Source organism: Oncorhynchus kisutch, linkage group LG21 (genome assembly GCF_002021735.2).
Source record: "Oncorhynchus kisutch isolate 150728-3 linkage group LG21, Okis_V2, whole genome shotgun sequence".
NCBI lineage: Eukaryota > Metazoa > Chordata > Actinopteri > Salmoniformes > Salmonidae > Oncorhynchus > Oncorhynchus kisutch.
The window spans coordinates 16,557,971-16,573,704 of record NC_034194.2 but is presented as its reverse complement, the minus strand read 5'-3'; the positions used below and the strand labels follow the sequence as shown (position 1 = coordinate 16,573,704).

General features: G+C 43.6%; 1 protein-coding gene across 3 annotated transcripts in view; it reads left to right on the top strand.

Moving 5' to 3' along the window:
* Positions 1-14,075, top strand: part of nkain2 (sodium/potassium transporting ATPase interacting 2) — a 168,182-nt gene extending 154,107 nt beyond the window's left edge. For 2 of the 3 annotated variants that reach the window (XM_031800878.1, XM_020455546.2), the window contains exons 6-7: positions 9,568-9,649; positions 11,512-14,075. In XM_031800878.1, coding sequence (XP_031656738.1) covers positions 9,568-9,649; positions 11,512-11,521 — 92 coding nt within the window. In that variant the 3' untranslated portion in view covers positions 11,522-14,075. Of the gene's footprint in view, positions 1-9,567; positions 9,654-11,511 lie in introns of those variants that run through there. The other variant, XM_031800879.1, reaches the window with a different exon arrangement.
* The last annotated feature ends 1,659 nt before the right edge of the window (positions 14,076-15,734 follow it).

The following is a 15,734-nucleotide window of genomic DNA, read 5'->3' as shown; positions in this document are numbered from 1 at the left end:
ACTGAAGATCTTGTACAACGCTGTAAACTACTCCCTTCACAGAACAGCACAAACTGGCCCTAACCAGAATAGAAAGAGGAGTGGGAGGCCCCGGTGCACAACTGAGCAAGAGGACAAGTACATTAGTGTCTAGTTCGAGAAACAGACTCCTCACAAGGACTCAACTGGCAGCTTCATAAAGAAATACACGCAAAACACCAGTCTCAATGTCAACAGTAGAGAGATGACTACAGGATGCTGGCCTTCTAGGCAGAGTTGCAAAGAAAAAGCCATATCTCAGACTGGCCAATAAATCCCGGTGTCGCCTCTCCCCTGAGACTGATGTTTTGCTGGTACTATTTAATGAAGCTGCCAGTTGAGGACTTGTGAGATGTCTGTTTCTCAAACTAGACACTCTAATGTACCTGTCCTCTTGCTCAACTGTGCACCGGAGCCTCCCACTCCTCTTTCTATTCTAGTTAAAGCCAGTTTGTGCTGTTCTGTGAAGGGAGTAGTACACAGCATGGTACGAGATCTTCCGTTTCTTGGCAATTTCTCGCATGGAATAGCCTTAATTTCTCCGAACAAGAATAGACTGACGAGCTTCAGAAGAAAGTTCTTTGTTTCTGGCCATTTTGAGCCTGTTTTTTGAACCCAAAATGCTGATGCTTCTTTAATCAGGACAAGAGTTTTCAGCTGTACTAACATAATTTCAAAAGGGTTTTCTAATGATCAATTAGCCTTTTAAAATTATAAACTTGGATTAGCTAACACAACGTGCCATTCGGAACACAGGAGTGATGGTTGCTGATAATGTCCATGCCTTTATTAAGAGTGCCCGGCTCTCCTAGGTCCTCCCCTAGGTCAGTACACTAACAACACTTTTAGTGTACTGACATTATACCTGACTGCTGGTTAGTGTTGTCGCAACCCAACATACAGTACCGCTCACCAGCAATAGGGATTCAAATAAAACGTTTCAGTGGTGGTAGAAGAAGGCTTTGCCTCTGATAGCGGTGTGATCACCTTCAATATGCACACAGTACACTGAACATGGGAGCTGTTATGAGAGATATTACTAAGAGTGTGCGCGGTTTGGTTGCTCTCTCAAGCCAGAAAAAGACTGAGTCAAATAAGTGATGTGGCACTTAGCAGGCTATTTCCTCTACATTTAGCATGGGTTAAAAAAAATGCAGCATTTCTCCTGGCTCTGCTGGAGCCTCTGTACAGGGAGCCAACCCGAGGCAGGCAGGAGTACTAAACCATGACCACAACCAAACGTGAGTCTCTCAGCTAGCTGAGATTGCCTATCAGACCATGTCTCTCTCTCTCTCTAAAGAGTATCCCCAGACATAGCTTTCCCATCTTTAGAGCCCAAATGTCACTGCCCAGAATGGGGAGTACCTCAATCTGGGATATTATATAGCCCATCCTGGATAAGTAAAGGATTCCCTCAGGCATTGTTATGATCAAAGTAATTTTGGTCCCAATTAAGAGACAATTATATTTGCCACTCAATAATGGCAGTGAGAAATATGCCATTCAGGGGAAATGAAGCTCAAATTGGAATTTACCCTTGACAATCTCATTGATGTATTTGATGTGTTCCAGAGTTGGAATTTAAAGAACCTGGGAAAAGCCCATGAAGTATAATACTCCATTTGCAGTGGTGGTGGTGATCATTTCAGTCATGTAGCTGTGTTTAATTTGGCCAAACACAGAGGAATAATATTGTTCATACCCTCCAGTGAATGAGAATGGTATTGATAGTTTGATCCCTGAAGCATGAGGAAACACTAATCTGGGAGCCGTATTGGCCATTACAGCTCTAATTAATATAGTACATGAAGCACCTCAGCGAAGGTAATGAACAGCTAAAACCAATCAACACGCTCACTCTGTAATTACAACTACTATCAAGGGTAATGTCCCAGGGTCCATTTAAAAGAAAGGATGGTATTTTAAATTATTTTGCCTCCAAGAGAGGAAAGAGGGAGAAAAGATGAGAGAGGGGGAATCAAGATGCAGCTAGCAGTGTGTTCAAGGTGCTGTAAATACTGTTTTTGCATTAATAACAAGGAAATTAGGTTACAGCTTCCTCTATGGGATTTGCAATCAGGTTCAGTGTACCAGAAAGGTGGAATGTCATGTTGATTGGCCCTCGGCGGCATTTCATTTGCCACTGCTTTGTCATAACAACTTGTTGTGAGTACTTAAGACAAAGCAATTTGGAGACGTAGATCAAGTTGTGCTGACTGCAATTCTCAACAATGCTGCCATTAAACCTTCCCCTATAGCTAAAGCCTACTGAATAAAGCCCAATCAATATGTGGCTATGTCTTTGGGGGAAGTGGTGCCTGTATATCTCTGACTGCTGCTAGTGTTTTACTGGCATCTTTCAGGGCTTTTTGTATAGATATGAGCTACTAATAATCCACCTTAGCTATTAGCATCTGTTTTAGTGTGTTTCGTCATCAAGTGAGCACTATTTGTCATATTAGCATGGTAAATATAAGTAGCTGCAGGCATTTAACATTATTCCCTCCAGCAAAAGGATAATAGTATTATAGCTTTTCATTACACACATAATGGTTCAGTCAGTCGGTCACTCAGTGTAACATTCTAACAGTCTTATATATTCACCTGAAGAAAACTGAAATCACGCCCAATGATCCAATGGGCCAATGGATGCCGAGCCCGCCCTCAGAAGCCCCACCTTCCTGGCTATAATCCCGGGGCACGCATTCATTTCCTCAATGCTTCGCTCTTCAGCTCCTCTGGAGGAAGAGCGTATCATGTAATTTGCTAACTTTTGAAGCACACGAAGACTACGAAATTCAGCTCCGACTTTGGTCTGTTAGTAGGGAGAGAGTACTCGTCCCAATAGAGATGTTATGAATTTTGACTCTTCTTATCGGTTTTTCTTTTTGTTAAAAACCCATTACTTTCTCCACTGCTTGTGTAGCCAGTTCTTCCTTGCTTTAGTAAGATTTTAAATGGAGTGGAAACACGCTCAGGAGGTCTTGGCTCGGACCAGTTCGTGTGACCATTGTCTCCTCCTGGCTTCAACTTCCATTGGGCATCGGGCTGACTTTGTGAGAAAGATTGGGGCTCCTGACGAAGGGTTTCCGGTGAAGCGACCTCGGGAATGGGGTTGTCTGACTGGCCGGGAGAGAGCAGCAGCGGTGGTCGGAGTTGATAGGGCTGTCATCACAGCCGAGTGAAGATCATTCCAGTTTCTCTGTCATTGATCAGATTCCCGGGGATGATATACTGTACTATCCCTGGCTGGTTCTGGAGGGTGTTCAGAGTGTGAATCGAATGACATCAATCTGGGGCAGCCTAAAGCTTTTGGATTCGGCCGGTGAGAGTGAACCATTGGTGGTTAATAGGCCTTTGATGGAGCTGTGTCGTAGGGCGGCAGATCACCCGGGGGTGGATTGGCCGGCTTCTCCCCCACAGCAGAGTTCCTCTAGGTTTGGGGGAAGGTATCTACCTCCTGTTCCTGCAGCTGTGAAGCATCGCTTACCCCTGCTTACCCCTGAGCTAAAGGCGACCCGGGATTCCCCTCTACCGGGTTATGGGGAGTTCATGAATGTACAGCGTATGGAGTAGGCGGGGCACGTTTGCACACTGCTGATGGATGCAAAGCTGGCAACTTACTTACCTCCATGGACTAACAATGGGGCTAATCCTAGCACGGTACTTCCAAATAAACAGTCCCGGTTCTCGGGGGATCAGCTGGACAAAGTATACCAGGCCTAGGGTGTGGCAGCCCGGTTGTTGAATGTGGTCACAGTGCTGCAGATGTTCTGTATCATATCGATTTGCTGCAAGAGCTGAATAAGACTATGGAGGCGGGAAAGCCCGTTTCAGAGCTCTTCGTCGAAATGCGTGCTACGGCTAATTTTGTACATCTGTCCTGCTGTACTATCCTGTCTGTAGGGGAAGTATGGGGGTGACAGTGGTGGCTTAGCGACACCTCCAGTTGACGTTGTCCAGGATTCCTGAGAGGGACATACAGATGTATTTGGATGAGCCAGTTTCGCAAATAAGGTTGTTTGGCTCGACTATGGAGTTCTTACAGAAAACAGGACGCAGCTCTATGTGTCGTTTTCCCACGAAAATCCGTCACAGGGGTGACGGGGCCCTCCGCACCAAGCATTTATAGTGGCAACAGTGCTCCCAAGTGGCTCGGTTAATGGGGGCAAGTTACTAGTTGCCGAAGTCCCCGAACCTGGTTTGCCCCCGGATGTCAGAACGGCAGTATCACGAAAGCACATTGTTTCAACCCAAAGTTCCTTGGTGTTCAGGGGTATCGAGAGGGCGATATCATCCAGGTAAGGGCATAATAAAAATAGTTTCTTCCCACATTCAGACACATGTTTGTCAAGAGTGGTGAATTCGAAAACAAATTATCCCAGACCTCAGGGTGGAGCTCTGCCCCTTCAGGACATAATGTATGGGAGACTGGCAGCGTGCTCTGTCCAGTGGCGGCCTACGCAGTTTCACAGTAGGTGATGAGGACGGTGGCTAGGGGTTACGGACAGCAGTTTGCTGTGCGTCCTCTTCCTTTTCGTGGCATCATCACGTCAATGGTCCCCGGGGTCCTAGCGCCTGCCTTAAGAGTGGAGATTTCCTCTCTCCTTCAAAACCATATATTTGGATGGTCCCCGTGTCAGAAGTACAGAGCGGTTGGTGCAGCCGATGGAACCTTCCTGGACTTGCGGTTTCATTTTGAGGGTGGGCTCTCTTTCGGGCTCTCCCTATCGCCCCGCACCTTTTCTATGGTGGTGGAGGCTGCTTTGGCACCGGTGTGGTGCCAAGGGATCAGAGTATTGACCTATCTGGACGATTGGCAGGTCTTGGCGGAGTCAAGGGAACAGGTGGAGCTCCACACTGCCGTGCTGGTTTCCCATATTCAATCTCTCGGGTTCATAGTGAATTACAAGAAAAGTTGTTTGACTCCGGCTCAGTGCGTTCATTTTTTGGGTCTCAATCTGGACTCTGTTCTGAATCATGCGTTTTTGTCCCAAAAGAGGAGGGACGCATTCCGGCTCGGTCTGGCACGATTTCAGCTGGGGCACTCGATGCCTTTTCACTTGTGCCTGCAGTTATTGGCTCTGATGGCCTCTATGATAGCTGGGGTGCCTCTGGGACTTCTGTTGATGCGTCTGTTTCAGCACTGTCTGAGTGCTACACGCCTGGATGCAACTTGCCATTGCCATCGGTGGCTCAAGGTATCCCTGTCGTGCCTAAGGGCGTTGACTCCTTGCAGTGGGTTCTCATGGGCCGGATATTGTCCCGCAGGGTGATCACCGCAAACGCTTCGTACTCAAACATTTTTTATAGTTGTTTATTAACCATTATTCTACCAGGTATATTGACAGAAAACATAGTGTACTACTTTCTCTTGTACACTTAAGGCTCGGAAGAGTTGCAGGGGAGAGGAGAAGAGATAAAGGTGCTTTGAAAGCTAGGAAAAAAATTGTAGCTTGCAACATTACATTTTTTTTTAAAGCAGCTCTCATGCTAGAAAAGGTTGGAGACCCCTGGTAAAGGCCATGGCACCGACCTTGGACCTAGCTTTGATCCTGGATGCTCTGTGTGGGCCTCCGTTTGAACCATTGGAGTCTGTGGACCTGAAGGTCCTTTCCTACAAGACTGCCCTGCTCATGGCATATCAGTATACCCGTCCTGTTTGGAGCTCGCGGTTGGCGACTCCAAAGTTGTGTTACATCCTAATGCAGCTTTTGCTCCCAAGGTTATGGCTATATCTAACAGGTCCCTGGCTTTTGAGCTGTTCCCTTTCTCATCTCCTCCATTTTCTCCCAGTGAACAACGGAGGTTGCATGGCCTGTGTCCGGTGCGCTTTACACATGTATATGGATGGGACCCTGGATGTCCGCGTTTGTGACCAGCTTTTTGTCTATTTTGCTAATCCAGCTCAGGGTAGGGCACTTTCTTGGATTGTCTCCCTGGCATTTGACAGCAAAGGACAAGGGAAAAGGATCGCCTAGTGATGTGCATGCTCACTCCACTAGGGGTGTGTTGCGGCTTCTAGGGCATTGATCCGGGGCATCCCCACATACCTTAGTGAGGTTTTATCACTTGGATGTAACTGCTCCCAGTGTGGCTCATAGTGTTCTTATGGCTGGGTCCGGGAGTGGGTGTTAGGCAGTGTGCAGGTTGCGCATTTATCCGGGTTACCACAGTTCCCTGCGGGTTTGAGCCTTGGGCTGCCTTGGGGTGCGGCAGAGCGTAAAGTGCGCATTATCAGGGTTACCATCGTTTTCTGTGTGTTTGAGCCTTTGGCTGCCGTGGCAGCGTGGGAGTACACCGTTTCCAGGTTACTGCAGGTTTCCTGTGTGTTTGAGCCTCAGGCTGCCGTGGTTCATCGGCTCTGATCAATGCTATGCAGCGCGTGTGCCCTTTGGACTTGGCCTGTAGTGGCAGATTGTCATTGTGCATAGCCAAGTTGCAGCTGGTTCTGGTTCCCTATATAGGGCTCTGACAGTTCAGGCTTCATGAGGCTCTGACAGTTCATGCTTCTCAGGTACCTATTAGGGAAAAAGGTGGCTTCTGTAACCAGTGGTGGACTTAATGATTTGGAGGCCCCAGGCAGAGGCCAGTTTTATGGGTTTTATAGGAAAGACATGAAATTTAACTGTGAAAATGTATTACCTTTTAATATGCCATGAACACAACCACTCATGATTTTTTCATCTGATTATCAAAAAGTAGGTTACCTTCGTACTTTTATCCAAAATAATTACAGCGTCCAAACAGTGCACTTTGCACCCGCCAACTTTTCTTCAATTGGCAAGTGGCTAAAACTATCTTACCGGAGAAAGCATCCAAGCAACAAAAAAAAACGTACTATGCCGTACTCTTGTTGGCCAGACAGCATAATATACATGGGCTACACATACATTGCCTTCAGAAACTATTCATACCCCTTGACTTTTTCCAAATTTGGTGTGTTACAACCTGAATTTTAAATGGATTCAAATGAGATTTTTGTCACTGGCCTACACACAACACCCCATAATTTCACAGTGAATTATGTTTTTATTTTGTTTTACAAATGTAATAAAAAATGAAAAGCTGAAATGTTTAGAGTCAATAAGTATTCAACCCCTGTGTTATGGCAAGCCTAAATAAGTTGCATGTTCTGTGTGCTATAATCATGTTTAACATGATTTTTTGAATGACTAAGTCATCTCTGTACCCCACACATACAGTACAATACAAAGGTCCCTCGGTCGAGCAGTGAATTAAAAAACATATTGAACTACAAAAACCAGGGAGGTTGTCTAATGCCTCGCAAAGAAGTGCACTTATTTGTAGATGGGTAAAACTGTAAAAAGCATACATTGAATATCCCTTTGAGCATGGTGAGCTATTAATTACACTTCGGATGGTGTGTCAATACACCAAGTCACTACAAAGATACAGCCGTCCTTCCTAACTCAGTTCCTTACTCAGAAACCTGTTCGCAATAAGCCACTAAAGTAAAACTGCAACAAATGTGGCAAAGGTATGCTTGTCATCGGCAAGGTCTAGGGAGTTGTTTATGATACAAATAAATGGAATACAGCTAAGCACAGGCGGAATCCTAGCGGGAAACCTGGTTCAGTCTGCTTTCCAAAAGACACTGGGAGACAAATTCACCTTTCTGCTAGACAATAACTTTAAACACAAGGCCAAATATACACAGGTGTTGCTTACCAAGACGACCAAGGTGACACAAGTCAAGGGGTATGAATACTTTCTGAAGGCACTGTACATGTCCTCTGCCTTGATGACGATGGCAGTATTATCAGCAGCACCTATCTTTTTACTAAAGAAATATGTTCACTTCGGCAATTCTTCTGTAAAAATGTCATCTTTCTTTATTTTCTCTGCCTCGCTCTGGAAGCGCCTCATTGCTGCTACTTCATTTCAATGAAGGTCACGTTTGAAATCGTATCGCGTGAAACAATGCACAGAAACTCTGTCAGGGTGGAATAGTCCATTATTTTGAACCAGTCAAGGTGGAATAGTCCATTATTATGAACCAGTCAGGGTGGAATAGTCCATTATTATGAACCAGTCCGTGGGTGATTAATGACACTTGTTTCTACCATTATGATAAAAACTTGGATAATATTAATATTGATATGAAACACATGTACACTATATGTATGGAAGTAAATTATTGGCGGGGGTTGGGGTACCCGAAACGGAGCATGGGTGGGATCTCAATCGGAGAAATTATATATTTTTGTAAAAGATTAGAAGTAAAAAAATATATATAAATTATGCCCAGCTTATGAGGCCTCTTGATGATTTGAGGCCTGAGGCAAATGCCTCTTCTGCCTAATGGTAGATCCGCCACTGTCTGTAACCCCTTTTTAGAGCTGGTGTAATCTGTGTGTGCTTGGGCTGCCGTGGGTCTCCTTGTTTGGTACCCTCTGAGCTGGCTTGGGGTGTGATTGTATGTCCCAATAGTATGTTATACCGAATGATTGACTGAAAGGGAACCTACAGTTCTGAATACAACTACTGTTCCCTGAAGGAGGGAACGAGGTATAACATATTTTGGCCCCGTGCCGTCAGGGGATTTGGGCACGCTGAGAGCTGTACTGAATTGAGGAAATGAATGCGAGCCCCATTAGTATATCCAGGAAGGCAGGGCTTCCAAGGGCGGGCTCGGCATTCATTGGCCCATTGGTCATGAAGTGAATATGATTGGCCGTTGACTCCCTCCTTCAGGGAATAGTAGTTATACTATAACTGTACATTTTCCTGTGGTTATATATGAACATTTACTCTGCAGAACAATACTGATACAATAGAATACTTAAGTGCTAAAGCTACATTTACTGGGACTTTTTTTTCAAGAGGATGTAGTGAAAGCCTTTATTGTTCCTTAGCCTTTTATTGAAATTTGCCTGATTGAGATGTGGCCAGTCTATCTCCAGATTTTAAATTGAGCACGTTCTGTCTTACCTCTGCAGGTCCTCTGATAAGCCTGATCACAGTACAGAGGTTAATGCCTACAATAAAGGCCAACAAGGATTTAGAGCTTTTGGTGAACGTCCCCTAAAATGTACCATTAGAATGATGATAATGCCCGACCTTCCATCTCTTCCTATTCAAGGCGCTGGGGGGGAAGGAGAGCTCATCAGGAAATGTATTTGGCTTATCTCAGTGTTTCATTTGTCTTAAAAGACTCAGATGCATAAAGACATCGGATCGTTATCGCGCTTTAGCACCTCCGTCTTTTTGGTTGAGGCCCAGATACCTAGACCTGCAGGCCGGTCTCTGTGGAAGGCTGGGCTTTAATCCTGTCCAGTTTGTTATTCTGTGTGATCTGCTAATCCAACAGGCCATGCTCCCCGAGCATTGCTCCACCGCAGATATCGCCCCTAACCAGCCCTTAGACGGTCCGGACACTGATCATCCACTGCCTGGGATTATCACAAAGACACAAGCACGCACGCGCTTATTTAGAGACACAGACGCGCGTGCACACACACGCATGCCTTTGTTTGATCTCACAGTAACCAGATGTCCTCCTTTTCTTCTTATTTCTGTGTCCAGTTGATTTTATAGGAGGGTTCGACTCCTATGGTTATCAAGGGCCTCAGAAGACATCCCATTTGCAACTACAACCCATGTACATGTAAGTGCACTGTAGCTACATCTCTTCACACCTCCTATTACAGTCCTTCAGAAATGTTTTCCCCTGACTGTGGCTTATTTGGGTGCCAAGTTCACTATATTGTCACACTTCAGTCTATAAACTGGACGAATAGGACTAGGCTGAGGACATGAGAACGCAAGGCAGAGAGGAGTCTCATATATAAATAATGCTAGTGTCAGTACAGCTTAGGCAATAGCTTGGGTCAACAATGAGGGAGGGACTGTTTGTATCTGGACTCCTGAAAGGTTGAGATTGTCTTGAGAGTAAATGAGGAGAGGAACACGGGATGTTCAGTCTTTGAGAGACTTGAAAGGATTTCCCTACTTGACACTGAATGGATCAGAGATTTTGTTTTATAATCCTGTGTACAGTGCAGGCTGGTCAACATATAATACACGGGAAATAGACAGTAATCCACTCCTACAGTATAAAGAGTTATCCTCGAAAGCGGGTCTCATAGGTACATTGAACATGAATGTGGATATACAATGCACAGGAGGTTGGTGGCACCTTATTGGGGAGGACCGGCTCACGATAATGACTGGAGAGGAAATAGTGGAATGGTAACAAATACATCAAACACATGGTTTCCAGTTTTTTTTTTAATCACATTTCTCTGGGGGTCACATGAAGCAAATTTTGGGGGATATGCTGTGCTGTGCTCATGGCCTTGTGTGTCAGATGAGCCCCAAAGTGGCAGGAACAGAACAGCCTGGGTATCCCCTGCCTGCCTCTCTCTGTGGAGCACAGGCCTCAGCTGACTGGCCCAGCTAAGTAACACTAATCGTAGGGGGAGAAACACTGTGAAGCAGTGCCAGGATTTAGAGCAGGTTGCTGACATGTCTACTAGTGAGGAGAGGGGGTTGGTGGGAATAGGTAGGGAGGAAGAGAGGGGGGTCACAGCCTCTTGCCCAGCCCAATGCCTACATTTGGTCATTCAGGGGTGACTACAATGGAGTGTTTCCTAAATCTTAACCTGCTGTCTGTCACTCTCAGACAGCAATGAATGGAAACACAGGGAGGGGAGGGGACAATGAAGTGCACATAGGGTGTGTGGACATGTCCATTGTCTAATGTGAATGGAATAGGATGTGTTGTATCTGGCCCATTGTTCAAATCAGTATTGTGTCATCTGTTATTAGCTGCTGGTTGTACAAGGTCAGCTGAGTTCAGGTGGGAGTCCTCCGTCATTTAAGGGAGTAGGGTTTAGACTTGCACTCAAGGAAACACTTCAATCCTTCGCCAACATAACTTCTCAGTTGTGTCATGAATGTTCTGCCTATACTTCTCTATAATAACTGGGCAGATAGGTGGCTAATTCCAGGGTAAATCACTTTGCCGTCATCACATCAGACAAGAACCATCATTTTATGATCATAATTTCCTGTATTGCTCAGGGAAAGTGTGTAACTGTCGGTAGGTCAGCATTTAACACATATGGCACACATTATGGACATATGGATTCATTTGTAACACAGGAGAATGGACAAAAAAACTAAAATGTCATTAAGAGCCATTCTGTGGTTTTATGACACCCAATAGGGAAGACAATATAGATTATAAATCATTTGCGCCAAGATAATGATATGGTAGATGTGCTACACATCATCTTCAATAGTCAATCAGTCTTCACAGCTGATGCCCGTTAACAATTGTTCTTATTGGATGTAACAACTGTGAATTACCAAGGTCTTTAGAGAATAGTGGCAGGTGTAATGATTAGTGCTTTTTTTCGTGATGTGCTTGTTTTAGCATGAACATACAATATGAACTTGTATTTGAATTTGTCTGTGGCAATGTGCTTTCTTGGCACTGACTCATTTTTCTCTTTCTCTTCACAGGTCAAAGTAACAAGGACAGCTGCCTTATGAACCAATCAAATAGAGAGCTACAGTTCTAACTTATTGTCTCATTTCGTAAATGTCTTAAAATAATACAGTGTCTTACAAACTGTGTGGAGAACGTGAGATTCGACACTTTAACCTCAAAGACTCCGACAAACACACTGGGTTTTCTTTGTCTCTGCTCAGCCTCTCTGCTCAGTGGTGGAGTCAGTCTGGGTCTGGACTAGGGGCCAGGCAGGTGCAAGAGCGCCCTCCTGTGGCTCTGTTGACCTTACAGGACGCATACCTCTCCATACTGGTTCTTGCTTTCTTTATGACAGCTGAATAACTGTTATATTGAGGGAACAAATTGCTTTGATGCCCCTGGACAGTGTTCAAAAGGACCAAGATTCCGGACAAAGGGAAACAGTTGGACTTGTGCCAAGTTCTGAGAGCACTAGCTAAGTGGTGCCTGTGTTCCGACTAACTTGATTAGAAATACGCTCTGCTTATGGAATGTTCAATAACTAATAACTATGGCTTTAGTCATCAGAAGTAGTTTTATAGCTCCCTTATGAAGAGTTGATTAGAATCTATGTACATGTGAAACCATGTGTTTACAATACATACACTTGGGCCGTTGGAATTCGATCTGAGTTGGGCAATTGAATGGGACAAAACTTTGACGGGATTGAAAAAGCAATCAGTAGTTGTTTCTTACGATGGATGTATTTGCCTTGAATGTGCCAAGAACAAGCGTTAAAGATGAGTTAGACAAGGTATTGGATGCTATCCAGAGATACATATTTTTGGAGCTCGTCTCGGGGACATCAGTTCAAAAGTTCATTCGGGGATAACACAATATTTGTTTTGCATGAGGTGTCAAAATCTGTTGCATATTTAATCTCTGAGAGCACTGGACCTCATCCCAGACTAGGTAGAGGTGACAGTTGGCCTTTCTGCAGATGTCTTTTCTCTGTAAGGTTATGTGAAATTTGTGCTTTTTTAAGACAGCGTGGGGACATGAGTCTAATGACAAAGAGAAAACAAAATGTAACTTCTTTCAATTCTAGATTTTTTTTAACATGTGACAGTGTTTACTCTTTTATAGTTGACTAACAATATATTATAGAGAGCTTGGAACTAGAAGGTTTTATCTGCATTTTTTTTATCAAAATTGAGTTATTGACATAGCCTTGTTCTCTTCAATGTTCTCTACATATATATAAATACCCCAATTCATGTTGTTAAGTTCCAAAGAATACAATAGAAAAATAGCTGACACTATTCAAAGCAATGAGGGTTCGTAACTATAAAGCCAATTATCTTAGAATAATCTTTTTGCAGATAGAACCTTGTAGTCCCAAGCTCTTGTTATGTTGTGTATAAGTGGGCCTTTCTTTTACTCCTAACTGTATAAAGTGTCAAGGGAAACCTTGGGAACAATATCTTGCTGATAGTGGTGTGGTGTGAGGACTAGAAGGAGGTGTGTGGTAGAGTTTGTGCTGTGGCTGAAACGTTGTGCTTTTGTCTAGTGGACAGCGTGGGAACCCCCTGAACCAACCAGGATTGCCTCAGTTCTTTCATCGTTGTCTTAGCCTCATCATACTGTAAGTGTTCTACTGGAGGGAGCCTTTTTCCCGTGAGCAAAACCATTTGTATATCTCCCACCATGCATAAATCCTTCTGCTCTGTACATCTTAACTCTATATCATGGGGCCTATCTATGTTTTCTATTTCAATAGTGTGAATCTGTTGGCTCTTCTGGAAATGAATGAGGTAATACTAACAGGTCTTCCAAGTGACTGAATATTGAAATTGAAGCTTTTATTTCCCCCTCCGTTGTGATCTATGATGATAATTTTGTAAATGTCACCTCGAAATACATAAATGCCTAAAATGCTGTTCTAAACTCAGGCAAGTTTAGCTTCCAACATACACTTACTACTTGTGTTTGAACATGACCAAATGGTAACAGCCAATAGAAAACCTGAAGACACAAAGATTCCAAAGCTAAGCATTATCCTCTTCTTCATAACATTTGTGTCTGGGACAGTATGGTATTGATATTCAACTGGGTAAAAGCAATATGGTCTCTAGTATGCTTCCATTCATTACAAGTCCCAGATAAGAGTAAGTTGTGTTTTATCAGTGAGTTGATCTAATATGATTGGATAGTGGATGTACTGTAGTGACACTGGTGGTTACCAACATAGTTACTTACTGCTGCAATTGTCCATCACCCCTTGATTGCAGAGATTATTCAAAGTTGTAAATATAACAGAAATTCTCAACCAGGATAACGTTTTTGACAAGATGTTGTATAGATCTGAATTAGAAATAAAATAATTAGATTGCATCTTGCTGTACTGTATTCTAAGTTCCTACATTCAAAGGGAGCTGTATATAATACTGTTGCAGGCACTCAATTGCTCATCATAGAGGCTTTCCTGAACACACCATTGGTTGTTTTGCTTGGGTTCAGTGCTCACTTCTACTTCTCAATAGATTTAGCAATTTATATTTATGTTACTTTCAAATTGACTGTAAATATAATAAAATCTAACTGTGGAAAAGTCCAATCAATTTTCTCATTTGATTTCCGAGTACTTTCACTTCCTGCAATGCCTGATGTAATCACTGACATCCTACTTTCTAATCTCTCATCTGAACAGCGAGATGTGCTGATACAATAATGGTTTGGAGTGCCTAGCAACAGCCTGTACAGCCGGAAGGTATCATTCATTACAATTTTCTACAGTATGTGAGGCAAACTGTTGCCAGCCTCAGCCCATCCGTCCTCAACACCGCAGACATAACGGGGGAGGGTGTGAAGCTAACCTGATGCTGCCATCTATCATTTATTTGTTCCTCTATTTTACTAAATGCTCCACTCTCATATACAATGTTTAAAAGACCCATGTACTTGCCCTGTGCCAAGTATAATGCTCTGGCAGGAGGCTATTGATTAAAACCTTTGAAGCAAGCACATGTGGCTACCTGTGGATGTAAAGATTTTCCTCTCCTATACGTCTGCAGGTTTACCTTCCACCTGCCTGAGTTTTCTATGAAATATCCCTTTATGAAAGATAGCAAGGCGTGAAGCTCATTGTTACCTGAGACCTATACAGCTTTCTATAGTAAACAAAGCTTGCCCTCTGGGAGAAGAGGAAATACTCTGCCAACTCCTCACTGGAAATTGGATCTTTAACCAATGAGGCAATTGGAAAGAGAATAATATCCTGATATGATACAGGAGCTGAGCTGTGGTCGGGGGAGAAATCAATCCTTGACACTGTTGCATTTTTATCTGATCTTTGTGTGTGTGCGTGTGCGTGTTTGTGTCTAAATATACACCAATTATGGAAAGGAGACTGTCTGTACTTGGAAACCACAGCGGTAATTCTCACAGAGCAATGGTCCCAACACACACAGAGCTGGCTGGAAGTTCACTGAACGCTCACTCTCTCGCACACAAAATGAAATGTCAAAGACTCACCAATATTCACAGCCATCTGTTCAAGAGAAAATGCAAAGTAGTCTGTTTTAAAACCTCCATCAGAGTCATACTGCAGCCGGGCTCCAAGCTGACCAAAGATGTGCCATCATGTGACAGATTGTTTTATCAGAGTCATGTGAGACCTACCAGTGTTAGAAAATGATGAATACGGGGGGGAAAAAGCATATAGGCTCCTATGCTAAATAGTACTGAGAACATCAGGGACATCTTTAGAGCTCTTTTTCTGATGACATAGGCATTCCTACCCATTAGTGTCTGTCTCCTCTTTGCCTCCGTCAATCATTCTATCTGGGCCTCCTGCCACAGGAACCATGTGTAGTTGAGAAGTGTATATGATATAATGAGGTTGGGAAGCCTCAGAGCGAGTAATGACTGATCATGAGCCATATCACAGTATTACTTTGTTTCATTGCTTTTCCCAGTGAGGAGGATTTCAGAGTCTAAGTCAGCCTCTCCGCTGTATTTTGAAAGTAAAATATGCCATATAAAAAATATGGTATTTGCAACATTAACAAGCATGCTTATAAACAGTTTAATAGACAATACACTGTTTAATGTTCACATATTCATGATACTACCTATCAAGAGGTTATCTTGATGAACCTAGTTTTGATACCAATATGGTATTAGTCATTTTACTACCAGGCTAACATATCCACATGTTTACAGTTGGCTTCTTAAATACAATATTAGCTCTATGTGTGAAAGTTGTTTGTCTTAG